The sequence below is a fragment of the Neltuma alba genome, unplaced genomic scaffold, assembly GCF_004799145.2.
Source record: "Neltuma alba isolate B1F8T4 unplaced genomic scaffold, ASM479914v2 tig00011243_pilon, whole genome shotgun sequence".
In the NCBI taxonomy this organism is placed as follows: domain Eukaryota; kingdom Viridiplantae; phylum Streptophyta; class Magnoliopsida; order Fabales; family Fabaceae; genus Neltuma; species Neltuma alba.
In genome coordinates, this window is record NW_021635961.1 from 358,698 (window position 1) to 374,204 (window position 15,507).

The following is a 15,507-nucleotide window of genomic DNA, read 5'->3' on the forward strand; positions in this document are numbered from 1 at the left end:
CTTCGCAACTCACATATCTAAGCAATTTGACTAATCTTTTGTGGAGTAAACAGCAATCTCCCACACTATCAACATGGACAAAACACAAGGCTTGAGAGATGATATGAAGTGATTCAAGTTAATCATAATAACCGAAAGATCTAATACAGAATATCCGAGTACTTGGCTGAATGGCTCTCAAGTCTACATATTTATTGAATTACAATGGACTGGTAGATAATAATATTTGTTCACCCTCATTATTGATGATGATACATGTCCTGGAGGCATTTAGAGGACTAAAACATCCCATACATAATTCCATAACAATGTCGTGGAGGCTTTTTTTTTTTTTTTTACAGAACAGTATTGGTGCCATCTAGTGTCAGTAGCACCTTATATAGTTCTGGTCGGCGATCTCGGAATACACCCCAACAATGTCGCTGTGATTTGATCTTGTCCAGGTCAAATTCAGCGATAAGAACAGCTTCTTCTTTATCATCAGCAGTTGAAACAATTTCTCCAGTAGGTCCTGTTCATTGAAACAAAGTAAACAAGATTCAGAATAGTTATATTTGCAGCTAAATTCCTCAGATGATGAAGAAAATGACATTGAGTTTACTGAACTATCATGAACAAGAAAACAGAGGAGGGGGCTACAGAGCAAGAAGATACATCAAGATTCAAGAGTTGAAAGATGATCAGTTTTCAATTTTTCATTGAAAGACCCCATTCCATTATTAGTCAGGGATTAAGGCTTTTTTTTTTCCCGACGCACTAAAACAAAGGTCAGAATAACTACCTGCGATAAAAGAGTTTCCATAAAATGTAATCTCACTTTTCCCATGCTCAGTGTCAATTATCTCCTTTCCTATTCGATTTGAAGCCACAACAGGCACCTGCAAATTCCAGAATTATTTTATTCAATAGCTTGGAGAGTAAAGACTTCAGTAGCATTTACTGTACGCTTTTTCTTAATTTCTTCCAAGAATTTGAAAATCCCTATACTATTTGGGGCACATAAATTTAAATATTTCTTTTTCTTAAATATCTCATTAATGATCCGACCCAAAAAAATTCTCATTAATAGGGTTCCAAGGGCAAAGGAGATTATACTTTGCACATGCCAAACACCACGTTAGTGAAACTTCTTGAACAGAAACATTGATGTAAATGTAAAAGAAATATTTGTGAGCATGTCAAGTGATCTACAAAACCTACCAAATTGGCCCCAGCATGTCCTTGCATAACCCGCTTCCAATGATCACGGGAGTCTAGCCCTTCGTCTTGAGGTTCAGACCCAATAGCCGTGGGATAAAGCAAAACCTCAGCACCTTGAAGAACCATTGCCCGTGCTGCCTCTGGAAACCACTGATCCCAGCAGATAGCTGACATTAAAATTAAAACATAATAATTGTCAGACTCAATCTCCCGTATCCTCAGTGAAGTTCCATCTGGCAGAAAGATTAAAAATAAAACTTCCGAAATGTTACTTGTAGCAAAAGTATATCCTACAGTAAAACCAAGGCCAAACAACTCGGAAAAAATTACAGGTACAATGCCTTTCCGTCTGTCTTAGACGTCTTCATAGTTGATGCTAAATACCAAACAAAGGGTTAACATCACCTTCTCAGAGAGCAGGTTAATAGAATAAACTGTGAACAGTAAAAGTAATTCTTTGGTCTTACCAACTCCAATCTTTGCAAATTTGGTCTGGAAAACCTGTTTTGAAAGACATCCAGTGTTACAATATCATCCCAGAAACCATAAAACAAAAACGAGCCACTAAAAGCAGTGGATATTGGTAAAGTTTATCCTTGGTGCCCACCTTAAAGCCTGTGTCACCTGGATTAAAATAGAACTTTTCCTGGTAACCTGTAGAAAGGGTTAATGATTTAAGTTGTTTGGATGGTAAACTATGCTCAAATAACCTCAAAATTTCATACCTGGTCCATCTGGGATGTGTGACTTTCTGTAGACCCCAAGATCAGTTCCATCAGCATCAACAATGGCTATAGAATTATAATGTGCATTGTTTGCCTCCTCAAAGAAGCTAACAGGTATGACTACACCTAACTCCTTAGCAAGTTTCTGCATCCTATAGCATGCGAATGGAAATAAAAGATATGATTAACTGCAAAGTCAATGCAAGTTAAAGTCATATTCAAATTTTATTCCTGTCCAGTAAAGGCTTAAAAAGAACCGTATATGATTCAAGCCAAAATGGCATGACAGAAGTAATAACCTTCAAAGAGTACCTACAAAAGACACAGAGAACGAAACTACAAAAGACAGTTCTCCTATGAACCTTAGAATTGTTGGGTGGCCCTCATGAGGCTTGGCTCTTTGAATGTAATCCTCTCTCTGTGCCTGACAGAAGTAATAACCTTCAAAGAGTTCCTACAGTCATTCGTGAGGATGAACTAATCAACAACCCATCAGGAATGCAATAACCATCAGAAGTAATGAGTCCACTACAATGTCCTGCCATTGGACAGAAATCCATTGTTTCCATAAAAACATCTAACACCAAGAAATTCAATTTCCCTTAGATGGAAGGTTTTAAGCTGAAATTAAAAGTTAAGCATCAAATGAAGCAAGACCAACGACCATCATAGAATCAATCCTGGCCGAACAATTTATACAAATGAATAGTTTATAGGTGGAATAGCACATCGTTCAAATCTAACACCAATTCCATTTGATACAACATAGTAAAATGAACGATTTTGCTTTCTTCATCACTTAACCAGATCCTATATTTGGCATTTAGAATATCGCTTAGCTTATCTTTTCCAGCCCAATGAGAGAACAATGGCATTTATAAAAGCAATGGAAGAAAAGCCGCTGTGCAATCAGATTATAGACTGTAGATAATCCCTTCATGAAATAATTAGGAAGCACAAGCCTTTCGCTTATAAACAATATGAATCCAACAAAAGATGTAGTGTTTTAGAATTTCTATAATAGTGTAAAATAAGGAGGGAGCATGCAAGAGCTAGACAGCCCGCATTCAAGATTTACAAACCTGAATAAGAATAATATTTGCACCTTTTTTATGAGCAGCTCTAACAAGCCTGCACAGAAGAGCCAGAAACATCAAATGACATCCATAGATATATTGTCATTGATAATTACGGTAATTTTTTACGTCGTATGATTGAAATCACATGGAAACGGAAAAAGAAGTAGCCTCAGAAAGACACAGCCCATAAGATAGAACTATATGTACTTTATTTTAGCATCTAAATGTCACAGAACCCGTAAGATCGAACTGTTTCTAAACATCTAAGTAGCAGCCAGGAAACTTAAAAAAGACGCCGCTCTTCCTGGACAAAGAAGAAGAGCAGAATGCTGGATCGGTTGCAGCAAGAACTATCGCAAAGCATTTGCAAACATTACTGTATCCCAAAAATATATATATTTATGTATATTTGCAAACATTCCAGGATTGAAATATGCGCAATGAGTTGAACTGATTTGCTCGAGAACCTAGCCCAACTATAAACAATTTTAAACTGGAACCAGAAATTGGGTTCTAACAAAGAAACTGGCTCAAGATTTGTGAGGAGAATTTTGCACGAATTTAACATGGATTCCTCAAGAAATGTTCAAATCTTTGTCTAACAATCAAAGTTCTTTGAAGTAGTCCGCCTTCAAGAAAGTTGTCATGTGGATTCCATAGAGAAGAACTATAGGTTTTAGCTGTTGCACAAAGCAGTGATATTAAACATTCGAAGGTTAACACAATCTGTAATAAATGAGCGATGTACAGACTTCTGATCATGGAAAGGGTAAAGTAGAAATCTTTTTATCGCGGGTAGCTCAAGATTTTCTATACAAGTGTGATCAAGTTCAGCTTTTTAGACATTAAGAGTGTGAATTAGGGCTGTAAGGAAAGATGATCAATCAAAAGTGAGTTCCAAACATGGGCACCTCTCGGCGGTGGCGACATTGGTTGAGACGTCGTCAGTGCAGGCAAACTGTAGAGCTGAAACCACCACGTTTCTGCCCTTCTCCATTTTGTTCGCGGGGTTTGCCGCCCAAACGCACGGAGGCTACTCTCGATAGCGTTTAGCTATGGGAAGCGCTCAGTGATCCGTGGCGGCGCCACTTTATTTGAGAATTTTTGTTTTTTTTGTTTTTTGTTTTTTTTTTTTTTGCCTAAACGGCTGTCTTGCTCCCAAACGCGGTTTTGATGTTTGATTCCAAAAACCCCAACAACTAATTTATTGCGTTGAGTAGATGGTGCTGTCCCGTGCAACTAATTTATTGCGTTGACTAGTGGTGCTGTCCCGTGCAACTAATTTATTGCGTTGACTAGACTGTGCTGTCCCGTCCATTGCACGGGAAGCAATTAATTTAAATGAGAACCTCACCTAAAATAATGTCTCTTTACACTTAAAAAAAAAAAATCAAAGTGTTAACAGTACAAACATTGAAAAAACTGAGTTCTCCCTCTCTTGTACTATCGCGCGGTTCAACCTTATCTTATATGGCGATGCTTCCACGTAACATTTGGAGACCATTTTATTTGCAATTCTCTAAGTATCTCCCAATAGATTAAATTGGTATTTGACTCTCTCTTTTTTGTTTTTCTCCCTAAGCACGTCCCACCACCATGCTTTAACGTACTGATGAAAATATCTGATATTGTAATTAGGTCGAATATCATTACTCACTAAGGGGAAAAAAATCTCTATTGGGCCTATAATCCACAACAATATGATGAAAATATCTAAAGCTAATAAATGCGTAATTTCCAGATGCTTTTCATAGTGCTTAATTTGTTGTTTACTACTCCCTCCGTTCCTTATTATAAGAGACATTTGATGCTTATGGCATGTTCCTATATATAAGAGACACTTACAAGTTGTCTCTACTTTTTTGTGTTGATTTACTATTTTACCCATATTTATTATCTCCAACTCACACTCTCTCTCCCTCCCACTTCTCTTTCTTTTAATAATTTAATTGTTCTCTCTCCTTATTAATGAGGGCATTTTTGGAAAAAAATTATACTTTCTACATATTAATTGTTCTTAACTAATTTTAACTGTTTTTTTTATTAACGTACTTCGGTTATTTGTCTCTTATAATAAGGAACGGAGGGAGTAATATTATTATTTGATACAAAGAAAGTTACCAGAATCAATGCGCCATTAAATGCCATCTTCCATCAATTTCACGGTCTTCATTTAGTGCTCACCATAATAATAAATATTATGTGCTCATCACTATAATACAATTTAAACCATCCAAAATCTAATATAGATGGTTCTGATTTAAATTTTTTAATATATAATTTTTTTAAGTGATAAATTTATTTTTTAAAGATATGTTAGTTATAATATTATATTTATTTAAAATTCTGTATCTATTAAAATAAAAAGTTGATTAAAATATATTAAAAAAAACTTAAATTCAATATGAACTATCTAAAATCGATCTGAATTGTTCAAATTGTGATGAGCATTCCATACTTATCATTGTGGTGAACATGGAATGTGCTTCCTGTATTCGTTGGTGATTTTGAAAGGGATCTAGTTTCAGCGCTGATCACAATGATGAGCACCATGATACTCATCAAATGTCAACCATTCAAATTTAATATGAACAGCTGAGATTTAATATTTAATATTTTTGTTTCTTAAAAAATATTTTTCTTTTAATAGGTATATAATCCAAAATAAATATAATATCTTAACTATAAGTTTTTTAAAAAAATAAATTTTTACTTGAAAATCATCAATTGAAAATTTTAAATCCAGACTATAAAAATTGATTTTAAATAGTTTAGTATTCCTTTTATCTATTTGGTAATAAGTTGTTGCGGTTCCTCAAATTGACATGGCAGCATTAGTTTTAAATATGGCCTTGTGATTTTTAACTGAAAAATCAACCCACGCAGCTTTTCTCTTGCGCAACTGTCCCTATTAATCTTTTATTTCTTCAATGACAATAACATAATATAGCCGATGGACCAGATGCGTACAAACAACAAACAACCAACATGATCTTAACTTCTATTTTTTCAGATGAAAATCTTATACTACCAATAACATATTCTATGTTTTATGTTAAACATGAAAACACTAAAGTTTTATGAACATAAACATTGTTATTGTTAATGGAAGGTTTTTTTATGCGCAGAAATCCTGCATCTGATTATGATTTATTATTATACTAAAAGTAACAATGTTTATATGATCACATATAATTATGTTCATGTGTATGCAACCATACATGTTGCCATGTTAGTGAGTTACTTGAAGTGATTGTCGCAATGGTTTCCTTAGCGAGTTGTATATATAGTCCTAAAAAAGTTTTGGCAACAAAGAAATAGATTGTCTCATTAGTGAGTTGTAGTTTTGAAAAAATCTCACTCATTAAATTTGACGCATAAACATTGTCATTGTTAGTGTCCAAATCAAGGAAGCAAATTAATAGTCTCAAAGTACTACTTGGCCATAACAGCGAGGAGTTAATATCTCATTTCCATAATCTGAAGTAATCATCAGCTTCACTGTCTATATTTTACAGCAGAGATATGTTCGCACTTTCAAATTGATCCGGCAATTGAGTGGAATTAAGGGAATAGAGGTTAAGTGAATAACTCTCTTGTCATACGTAATTTTAAACTTTTGACTTGCAGCTCTTGGACTTTTCCTTATGATAAAGGATGAATGGCTTTTCCTTGTCAAGTTAACTTTTTCAGAAGTTTTGACCGGTTTGGTTAGAGACAAATTTTAGAGCCTGCACCGTACTTTTGCAGGATAATTTTGCATTACCAAAAGTTATCTGCATACGAAGCTCTGTAGCACTTACAAGTCATTAGCTTAGAATTTAATTATTCATAGGATAAACCACCACGGTCCATATCATACATTCTAAGCAAAGGTCAGAGTACGTGTCCAAAAATTGCGCAACATCTAACATCTTCCAATGTGCAGCACGTCAACTGATTGAAAAATCCACCCCCATGAACCTTTTTACTACTTGACATCCTATCCCGTCTTATTCCATGAACCATCGCACTAGATCTTAAATGTGAATCAGCATTTCAAAGCACATTATTTGATCATCACAAAAAGTCAAAAAAACATTCAAATTCTAAATAATAAAAGAATTTGGAGCATCCTTTGCATTTCGTGGCTCGGGAAGTTCTGCAGACATATACATGGTCAGTTAATAGTATCAAAAATATTCTATAGATATAGATGAAATTAATAGTTGGACTTCGATAGCACAACGTATAAAGTACAAGGTTTACATTTGACTTTAATTTTTATTTGCAACAGGATGCCCCTTTAGGGTGGAAGAGAAATACATGTTTAAAAGGTACACACACATGTTATTCAATTTCATCTTTTCTGGAAAATGACGTACTCTGTCTTTCTTTCACCTATGTGAATTAATTTCGTCTTTTGCGTAGATCGTTACAATTGGACAGAGAATGTAGAAAAACCCCATCAATTAATTTTGATACATCGTTTCAAATGCCAAATCAACAAAAACAAGTAAATAGAGGAGAGCAATGAGACATACTTCTTGAGGTTTGGACAAAGCTTCTTGACTTGGAAAAGATAACAACATTTGCACGTGCATTGAAGAAGGCCCTTGGATCGAATGAAGGTCTGGTTTGTGGGACCATAATTGTTGACAGGGCGTAGAAGCATTTTGTCTTCCTTTTTTTGATAGTGATCCTTCTTCACTTGCAAACATTTCATACATCTCCCTCTTTCTGCTATGTTCCTTGATCCTTCTGATAACATGTTCAAGGATGGAGAACCTAGAGAGAGTTGGTAGTCACAACATTGAATCTGGTTGGGAAAAAGATGAAATTTTGGCAGCATGAGAAAAAATGATAGCTGAAATATTACAGAAATGAGGAAATATAAAAGGGAGATAGAGGATTACAATATAAATGTACAATCGCTATTATCTCGTAGACTCGCTGTCCTCTTTAATATCCATACTTGTGAAAAAGAAGGGGGGATGTCATGAAGTGGAAACATCCACCATCCTTTTTCAAACGAACCTGAAGGCAAATGCAATGGGTATGAAGGTCAATGACATAATGTAAGAAGAAGGGGGGAAATAATCATCAAAGAAAGAAGACAAAAGCACCGCAAGCTGACTTTATCCGTCATATCCTCAGCGGTTTCTCTCCACTGTCACATCCTCACCTGAAAAGAATCACCACCGATCCCTCTTATCTCTGCCTCCCAACTGTCATGGCCATCATGATCATGGCTTCTCTGTTGTCACCAAGGCTGCTAGATCTCCCTACCGTCCTCACTGAGAAATGAAAAAGAAGAGTGCGATGAAATAGAGAGGGTGAGGACCAATGTGTAGCCCTCACTTCTGTCACTCACCTTCCTATGGCCATGATCTCCTCATCTCTGCTTCCCCAGCATCATCGCCATTCTCATCAGTGCCTCTCCGCTGTTGTCATCGTCACCAGATCTCCCCACCATCTTCAGTGTTTAACTCCTCATTAGTGAAGGCGTAGTCTGAAGACCAATGAAGAAAATCTGAGTGAGGTGGTTTGAAAAGAAATTGACAGTTGGAGGCTAGAAAGAGGATATGAGAGGGGTTGAGAAGTGAGCCGTACGAGAGAGAGAGAGAGAGAGAATGTGTGATGCCGGAGAAATAGAAAGGACAAGACAGTGTTGACAAGATTCATAAATGGAGAAGATTCAAATTTCAAAATATAAGAAATGAGGCGGGATTTGAAATTCAAAATATAGTCTTTGCATGCAGCCATTTATATGAGCCATATGACACAGAAACCGAGAGACTATTATTAAGCCAAAAGCCCCTTATAAACAGTAAAATGAGTTTGAAGCTAAAGAATAGGTCATTTGAGTCGTGGTTTGAGTTGAATAGTATTAAAAGATATATTGATATATTGATGAAACCAAGAGTGGAATGGAGATAACTTCAGACCTCTTACGAGAAGTCAATCAAAATTTCTAATTGAGGAGGTGACTCGAGACAAGAGCCTCCATTATTTGAGGGTTACATTTGGTTTTGGCTCGCATCTCAAAATTTATTTTTATAAATTTCAAGACAATCCAACAGCTTCAAAACATGTCTTTTACTATTTGCGGAATTAATAAATTCCATAATATGTTCCCTTTGAAGAAACAAAACGAAGCAGATATTATATCGTCCCAAACATTGAACTATAATCCTTTCTTCCTTTTAAGTATTTAAATGATCAATATATTTATTTTATCTTTACTGACAACATTTAATAAGAGCGGGTTGGTCATTCAAAATACAAATCAGAATTGTAGTATTTGTTGCTCTCCCTGTCTCTCATATATATTCACTTAAAAGGATGGTCAACCAAATAACACTTACAAATATTTATACGGGATTTTTTTTTTTTTGCCAGAAGTATCATTTTAATTAAAAGACTAAATGAAACAGATTTAAAATATTCACTCACCAAAGAGGCAAAAAGTAAAAGCGCGTACATAGATGAGAACAGTATGGGTTATAAAGTGATTGATTTCCTAATCCATTTCAGGGTCCGTTTGGGGCCACGTTTGGGCCCCAAACGTGCGTCCCAATATGTGGCTTTTAATGTGACTGTAGTTTTATATGTTTGGATTTGCGATGGGACTATCTGACTTGTGAGACGCAAATGGGCTTTTGGAAGAAGCTTATTTTGGGTGTTTTTTTCGGATGCACAGCTGCGTTGAGAAAACCGTTAGAGTATTTTATTAGGATGTTAATTTTTTTACTTGACTAACCCTCCTGCATACTTTTTCTCTCACTTCAGCTCAAAGACAAAAAAAGACACGCACGCACTCCAGTTTTTCTGTCTTCCTGCCTGTAGCTTCTCCACTACACACTTCGTGGGGCTCATGAGTGAGGGAGGAGAGAGAATACATTATGTGAGTTCTTTTTTTTTTTAATCCAACCAATTAGTTTTCAATATTAAAAAAATTATTTTTTGAATAATAAAATCATTTTTTTAAAAATAAATTATTTATTGTTTAAAAAATAACTATTTTTATTTTTATAATTTTATTTTAATTTTTCTCTGACAATTATCACATTATAAATATATAAAATAAATATATATTGTTTAATAAAGTTTATGTCCTTTTCAGTTATTTTACATTCAAACTTATTTTTACATTTATCATCCAAATAAGTTTCAGCTTATCAAACTAACTTTTTTTTCAAAACCCAATCCAAACATAAATCATATTACCCTATCTAACTTTTACTCAATCTGACTTCTGTAAAAGTCAGATTAAAAAAAGTTACTTCTGCCACCGCTATCCCAAACACACCCTCAAAGTAGTAATATGGATACGGAATTTTCCAGGCCCGGCGCAGCACAGGTTATGAGAATTTTGAACTCTATTGACGAATGACTTTAATATCAATATTGCACTTGAGAATAATTCAGTAAAATAAGACGATTTAGTTGAATGGTTCATGTTAGAGGCCATGCATCCATTTTTTTTCCCGCATGCAAATGGATTTAACTATGGAAAAGCAACCTTGTTCTGAACAGGCTAGTATAATAAACGTGGGTACTTATTTCTCAATACAAATTTAAACATTAGCTTATAATGTTATAAGAAACTAGCCTATTTCACTAGATGATTTCAAAAAAATAAAATTTAGTGACAGGAAAAGTTTGAGATTTTTTTTGTTAAAAAAAAAAACACAATTTTAATTCATAAAGGGTTTTTTTTTTTTCCGGAAAATGAATGTACGGTTTAACTTGTAGCGTAATACTGCCATCTGCTACGGTCTGCGGCAGATGCTAAAGGGCTCGATTCTCGCATCTTAGAAATGGGCTGTGCATGCATCTGCATCTTTTATATATTTCTGAAAAAGATATACCTTTTTTGAGTAATTTTTTAAAATTATCTTTATATTTTGGCTTGGGGGAAAAAAGCTATTTTCTGAAAAAGAATCGTGAATATTTTATTAATTTTTGCAAATTATCTTGTATTATAAGAATTATGAGAAGAAATGCAGTATAGGAGGACCACGTTAGTGGAAAATTTATAATCAATCATTTATGAGGCAATTATATTGTCTTCACATACAATGGTTAACGTTCGTAATCATTGGCTTTGCATGTCGGTGTAATCTTCAAGAATGGGGGAACATAGTGATCCAAAAGAACAAACTGTGATAATATTCTTTCCTCACTTTTTTTAGCCATTTTGGGATGCTTCAACAATCCCCTTTTCATGTCTTTCTTTTCATTTGTCAATGTCAGCGGCTCAAAAGGGAATAAATAACAATGAAATGACAAGAAGGCCCCCTCCTTCGTCATTATCATAAACTTTAAATTAATCTTTGGTAACGATGGAAAACTGTCCTCTTGTCATATATGCCATCTTCGTGCGTAACATCCCTGGATGGCCTTGATTTGAATCAATATACTAATATGCAATATAATTACAAGAATATAAAGATAAAACAGGTCTACATATTTACAGCAAAACTACCTCGTAATCTTCTCAACTCTTTCATAATTATTCGGATGGCCTCTTCACATATAGACAGAGAAGACCTGCAACATTCTTCTCAAAATCTCCAACCCGGAAACCTATATAAATAGGTGCTCCTGAAATCAATCCAAACCATCTCATCTTCCAACTATCATCTTAGTTTTCCTAAATTATAGCATCAAGTTTTCATCTTGATCAGGCTCTCCCAACATGTCTTCCAACAACCTCAAAGCCTCTCTTTTCTTTTTCTGCTCTTGCCATTGTGCAGATACTAATGGCAGCTGACCCTGACATTCTCGTCGACTATGTGGCGCCAGACAATGCTGAAGGGAGCTTCTTCACTTTCACTGGCTTTCGCACTATTGCACAGGGCCCACCACCCCCAGCCTTTAGGGTCACAAAGGCAAGCATGAAAGAGTTTCCTGCACTTTTAGGGCAGAGTGTCTCTTATGCTGCCTTACAATTCCTGCTGGCAGCATCAATCCGCCCCACACTCACCCTCGATCTGCTGAGCTGTTGCTTGTGGCTCAAGGTACCCTACAAGTAGGGTTTGTGGACACTAATAATAAGCTCTTCACTTCCACACTTCAGACGGGAGACATGTTCATATTCCCAAAGGGACTTGTTCACTTCCAACACAATGCTTATAATAATCAGACAGCTTTGGCTCTTTCTGTTTTTGGTAGCGCCAATGCAGGCACAGTGTCCATCCCCAGTACTTTGTTTAACTCCACCATTGATGACAGTTTCTTGGCTTTGGCCTTTAAGACTGATGTTGCCACCATCCAGACTTTGAAGAAAGGCTTTGCTCCCCAGTAAGCTTCATGCGGTCCACTGTAGTAGAGACCGAATAATGAATCTGTGTGTGTGTGTGTGTGTGTGTGTGATAAGTAATAAGTGATTCCGCACAAGGGTCTGTGTTCGCAAATTAGTTGATTCGTCATTTGGTTTTGCTGACTCGATATAGTGTTATAATAAGTGTGAAAGATCTGAAAGATAATCGTGTGTTCCTTGAAGAAGGAGATAAGCATTTGTGGATTATCCTTCCAACTAATAAAATTTGTTTGGTCCACTTTGTATATGCTATTTACTTGTGTTACTGTCAATTATTACATTGTCTTTTTTTTGAGTGATTTGATAAATCTATTTAATTTTCCTTATTAACATGTTGCATTATTATACTGGAATGTATGGTTGGGGGATATACAAAGCTAATATACAGCTTTAGATGTAACTATGTAAATTCCATTAGGCCACCTCTAGTCCTACACACACATAAGAGAAGGGGGAAGGAAACAATTTAAACAATAAAATATAATATATGATAGGCATGGATTTTATGATATGCTGATCGAAATTGACAGGACATTGCTATAACAAGTAACGAACAATAAAAATCCAAGCAAGACATCATGCAAGACAGCTTTGTTAACTTAAGATAAGATTAAAGCATTAAATTATTAATTAGAGTATATTACTGCTATTTCTTTTTCCCCCTTAACTCTTAACACCTTTTTTTTTTATGCAAAATATTTTTAGCCTTTGTACATGCTGTTCAAGTATGTTGGGTTTTCCTACTTAAATCCCTGGGTCCAACTGGGTCGTTACAGTATGTTGTGTGCATGTGTACCAGTGTACGTGGCCGTGCTTATTATCTGCGTGTGTTCTTTTAAAGTGACTTTGTGTCCATAGAATTGTAAGTTGTGCTTCTTACTTATAGAATTAAGATAAGTTGTTATTTATTATAATTGATTTATACTGCTAATTGTATATTGGCTTACATATTAGAAATTTCTCTATTGTTTCTTTTCAAATTCATTATATAGAGTTATAACTTTAATCATTCATTATAAATTTCTCCTGGTTCTTTTCCAAACGAGGATGAGTTTCATATTAGTATACGGATGTGTGTGCGCGCGCGCGCGCAAAAATGGTTCGATTCCCAGAACATAAATTGTTAACTAGCTAGGTGATGAGATTCGCCCAATTTCCATCAAAAGAACAGAAATCGGTGTTTATTAACCACAAACGAATTTTAGAAGCAGTAATTAAAAAGAAATGTCAGAAATATAATGTCCAACCTAGCCCCGAACATTTCTCCTCAAGTAACACATAATTTTATAGCAAACACAGATCCCCTTCTGCGAAGCACTTACCCTTCACTGACCCTACCAACCCAGAAGATGGAACAGCAAATTTGCAGACACAACCCCTTCTTGGCAGAAACATTTATTATTGAAGTGAAAGAATGAAAAAACGGGAACATAAGATCATAACTTTCAACCATGCATGGGTGACTCCCTCAAGCTTAGTTGGGAGAAAAGCCCTTCTTTAAAGTCTGAATGGTGGCAACATCCGTCTTGAAGGCCAAAGCCAAGACAGTATCATCAATGGTGGAGTTAAAGAGAGTACTTGGGATAGACACTGTGCCTGGATTAGCACTGCCAAAAGCAGAAAGAGCCAAAGCAGCTGTTTGATTATCAGCATTGTATTGAAAATGAACGAGTCCCTTTGGGAATATGAACATGTCTCCTGTTTGGAGTGTGGAAGTGAAGAGCTTGGTGGTGGTGTCCACAAACCTTACTTGCAGGGTACCCTGAGATACAAGGAGAAGCTCAGCAGATCGAGGGTGGGTGGTGTGGGGATGTGGGATGAGAATAAAAGTGCAGGAAACTCTTTCATGCTTGCCTTGGTGACCGTAAAGGTTGAGGTGGTGGGCTCTGTGCAACAGTACGAAAGCTAGTGAAAGTGAAGAAGTTTCCAGCAACGTTGCTGGGGGCAATATAGTCAACGAGAATGTCTGGGTCACCGGCCGTTGTTGTCTGCACAATAGCAAAAGCAGCGACGGCCAGAGAGAGGAGTACTTTAAGGCTAACGGAAGTCATGTTCCGAGATTGTGAAGATGGCAAGCTTGAAGCTTGAAGGAAAAGAAAAGGATGATGGTTTGAGGATGGAGATAGTTTGGCAGGATTAAAGCAATCAATTTATAGCAGAGGTCGGAAATTTTGAGGAGAAAACAATGATTTGCTGGCCATTCAGGTGATTAAAACTTTTGAAGATTACGAGGTAATTCTTTGTTGCGCTGTAAGCTGTTTGATACTGTCATTTAGCAAGACAAAGGAGCCCATAATGTCGGAAGGATTATACTATATAAACTTTGGAATGTACTTGTATTGTAGGTAGTATTGAAAAAATTACTTGGGCCTTAAAAAAAACCAGAAGATGCTTGACCATATCGGACGCGCACACGAGAGAGACAATTTTACCGACTTTATACCTTGAACAAACGTTACTTATCAGTGGCTTCATGTTTCCAGGTTGATGAACATTTTATCCTTTCATTACTTTGAACATGATGAACTGGATTGGAACGCTCCCCAGTTTGATGAGACAATAAACTCAATTTAATATTTGAATTGAAATGTCTTGTGATTAGCTGTTTTATCAAGAGGAAAAGTGATTTATTTTATTAGTGTTACAAGAAAAGACAAGATCTGTAATGAACATATAAGAGGAAAAGTTGAAGTGACTGCTATTGATAAGAAAATAGTAGAAAACCGATTGAGATGGTTTGGTCACGTGCAAAGAAAGTCTTGGACACATTGGTAAAAAGAGTTAAGCAAACAGTATGGAGTCCTCTAAAAAAGTAGAGAAAGGCTGAAAACAACGCTTAATGAAGTCATTGAGAGAGGTCTTTCAATTAACAATCTATCCAAAGATTTGGCTTTGGATAAGGCTCAATAGCATCGTGTGATCCATGTAGCCGACTCCACCGAGTGAGATTGTTGTTGTATCTAAATCACATATACACATTACACTGTAAAATTTTATGATAAGTAATTAAATATGGGCACAAAATCATGAGCCCAATGAGTCCTCTTTGATTTTGGACCAGAAGAAATGTTATGCCCAATATCGCATGTTTGACCTCATTAATCTTGTGGGCTCCAATCTTTTGACCTGCTTGCTTATTTCACATCGCTGGATAATACTGGTCCATAATACAGCGAAGGGCCAAGCCAGTCGATGA

The 15,507-nt window shown here is 35.9% G+C and overlaps 1 protein-coding gene and 2 pseudogenes across 1 annotated transcript; 1 reads left to right on the plus strand and 2 right to left on the minus strand.

Moving 5' to 3' along the window:
• Window positions 1-96: 96 nt before the first annotated feature.
• On the minus strand, window positions 97-4,078 carry LOC114762846 (N-carbamoylputrescine amidase). Its single transcript, XM_028952435.1, has 9 exons — window positions 3,916-4,078; window positions 3,008-3,056; window positions 2,288-2,379; window positions 1,926-2,077; window positions 1,808-1,854; window positions 1,668-1,701; window positions 1,201-1,367; window positions 782-878; window positions 97-511 (listed from the first exon to the last, which is right to left on the minus strand). Exons 1-9 carry the CDS (start codon window positions 3,999-4,001, stop codon window positions 336-338), a joined length of 900 nt encoding a protein of 299 aa, XP_028808268.1. The 5' UTR covers window positions 4,002-4,078; the 3' UTR covers window positions 97-335.
• Window positions 4,079-10,310: 6,232 nt separating this feature from the next.
• Window positions 10,311-12,296, plus strand: LOC114762833 (germin-like protein 9-3; annotated as a pseudogene).
• Window positions 12,297-13,785: 1,489 nt separating this feature from the next.
• Window positions 13,786-14,362, minus strand: LOC114762834 (germin-like protein 9-3; annotated as a pseudogene).
• Between the last annotated feature and the right edge of the window lie 1,145 nt (window positions 14,363-15,507).

What these genes read in the sequence shown, in the direction of transcription:
- LOC114762846 (XM_028952435.1), bottom strand. Translation starts at nt 4,001, where the DNA reads ATGGAGAAGGGCAGAAACGTGGTGGTTTCAGCTCTACAGTTTGCCTGC. An exon ending in CAAATATTATTCTTATTCAG is followed by an intron (nt 2,380 to 3,007) that starts GTTTGTAAATCT and finishes GAATGACTGTAG; the next exon opens with GAACTCTTTGAAGGTTATTA. An exon ending in CAGGTGACACAGGCTTTAAG is followed by an intron (nt 1,702 to 1,807) that starts GTGGGCACCAAG and finishes CTTTCAAAACAG; the next exon opens with GTTTTCCAGACCAAATTTGC.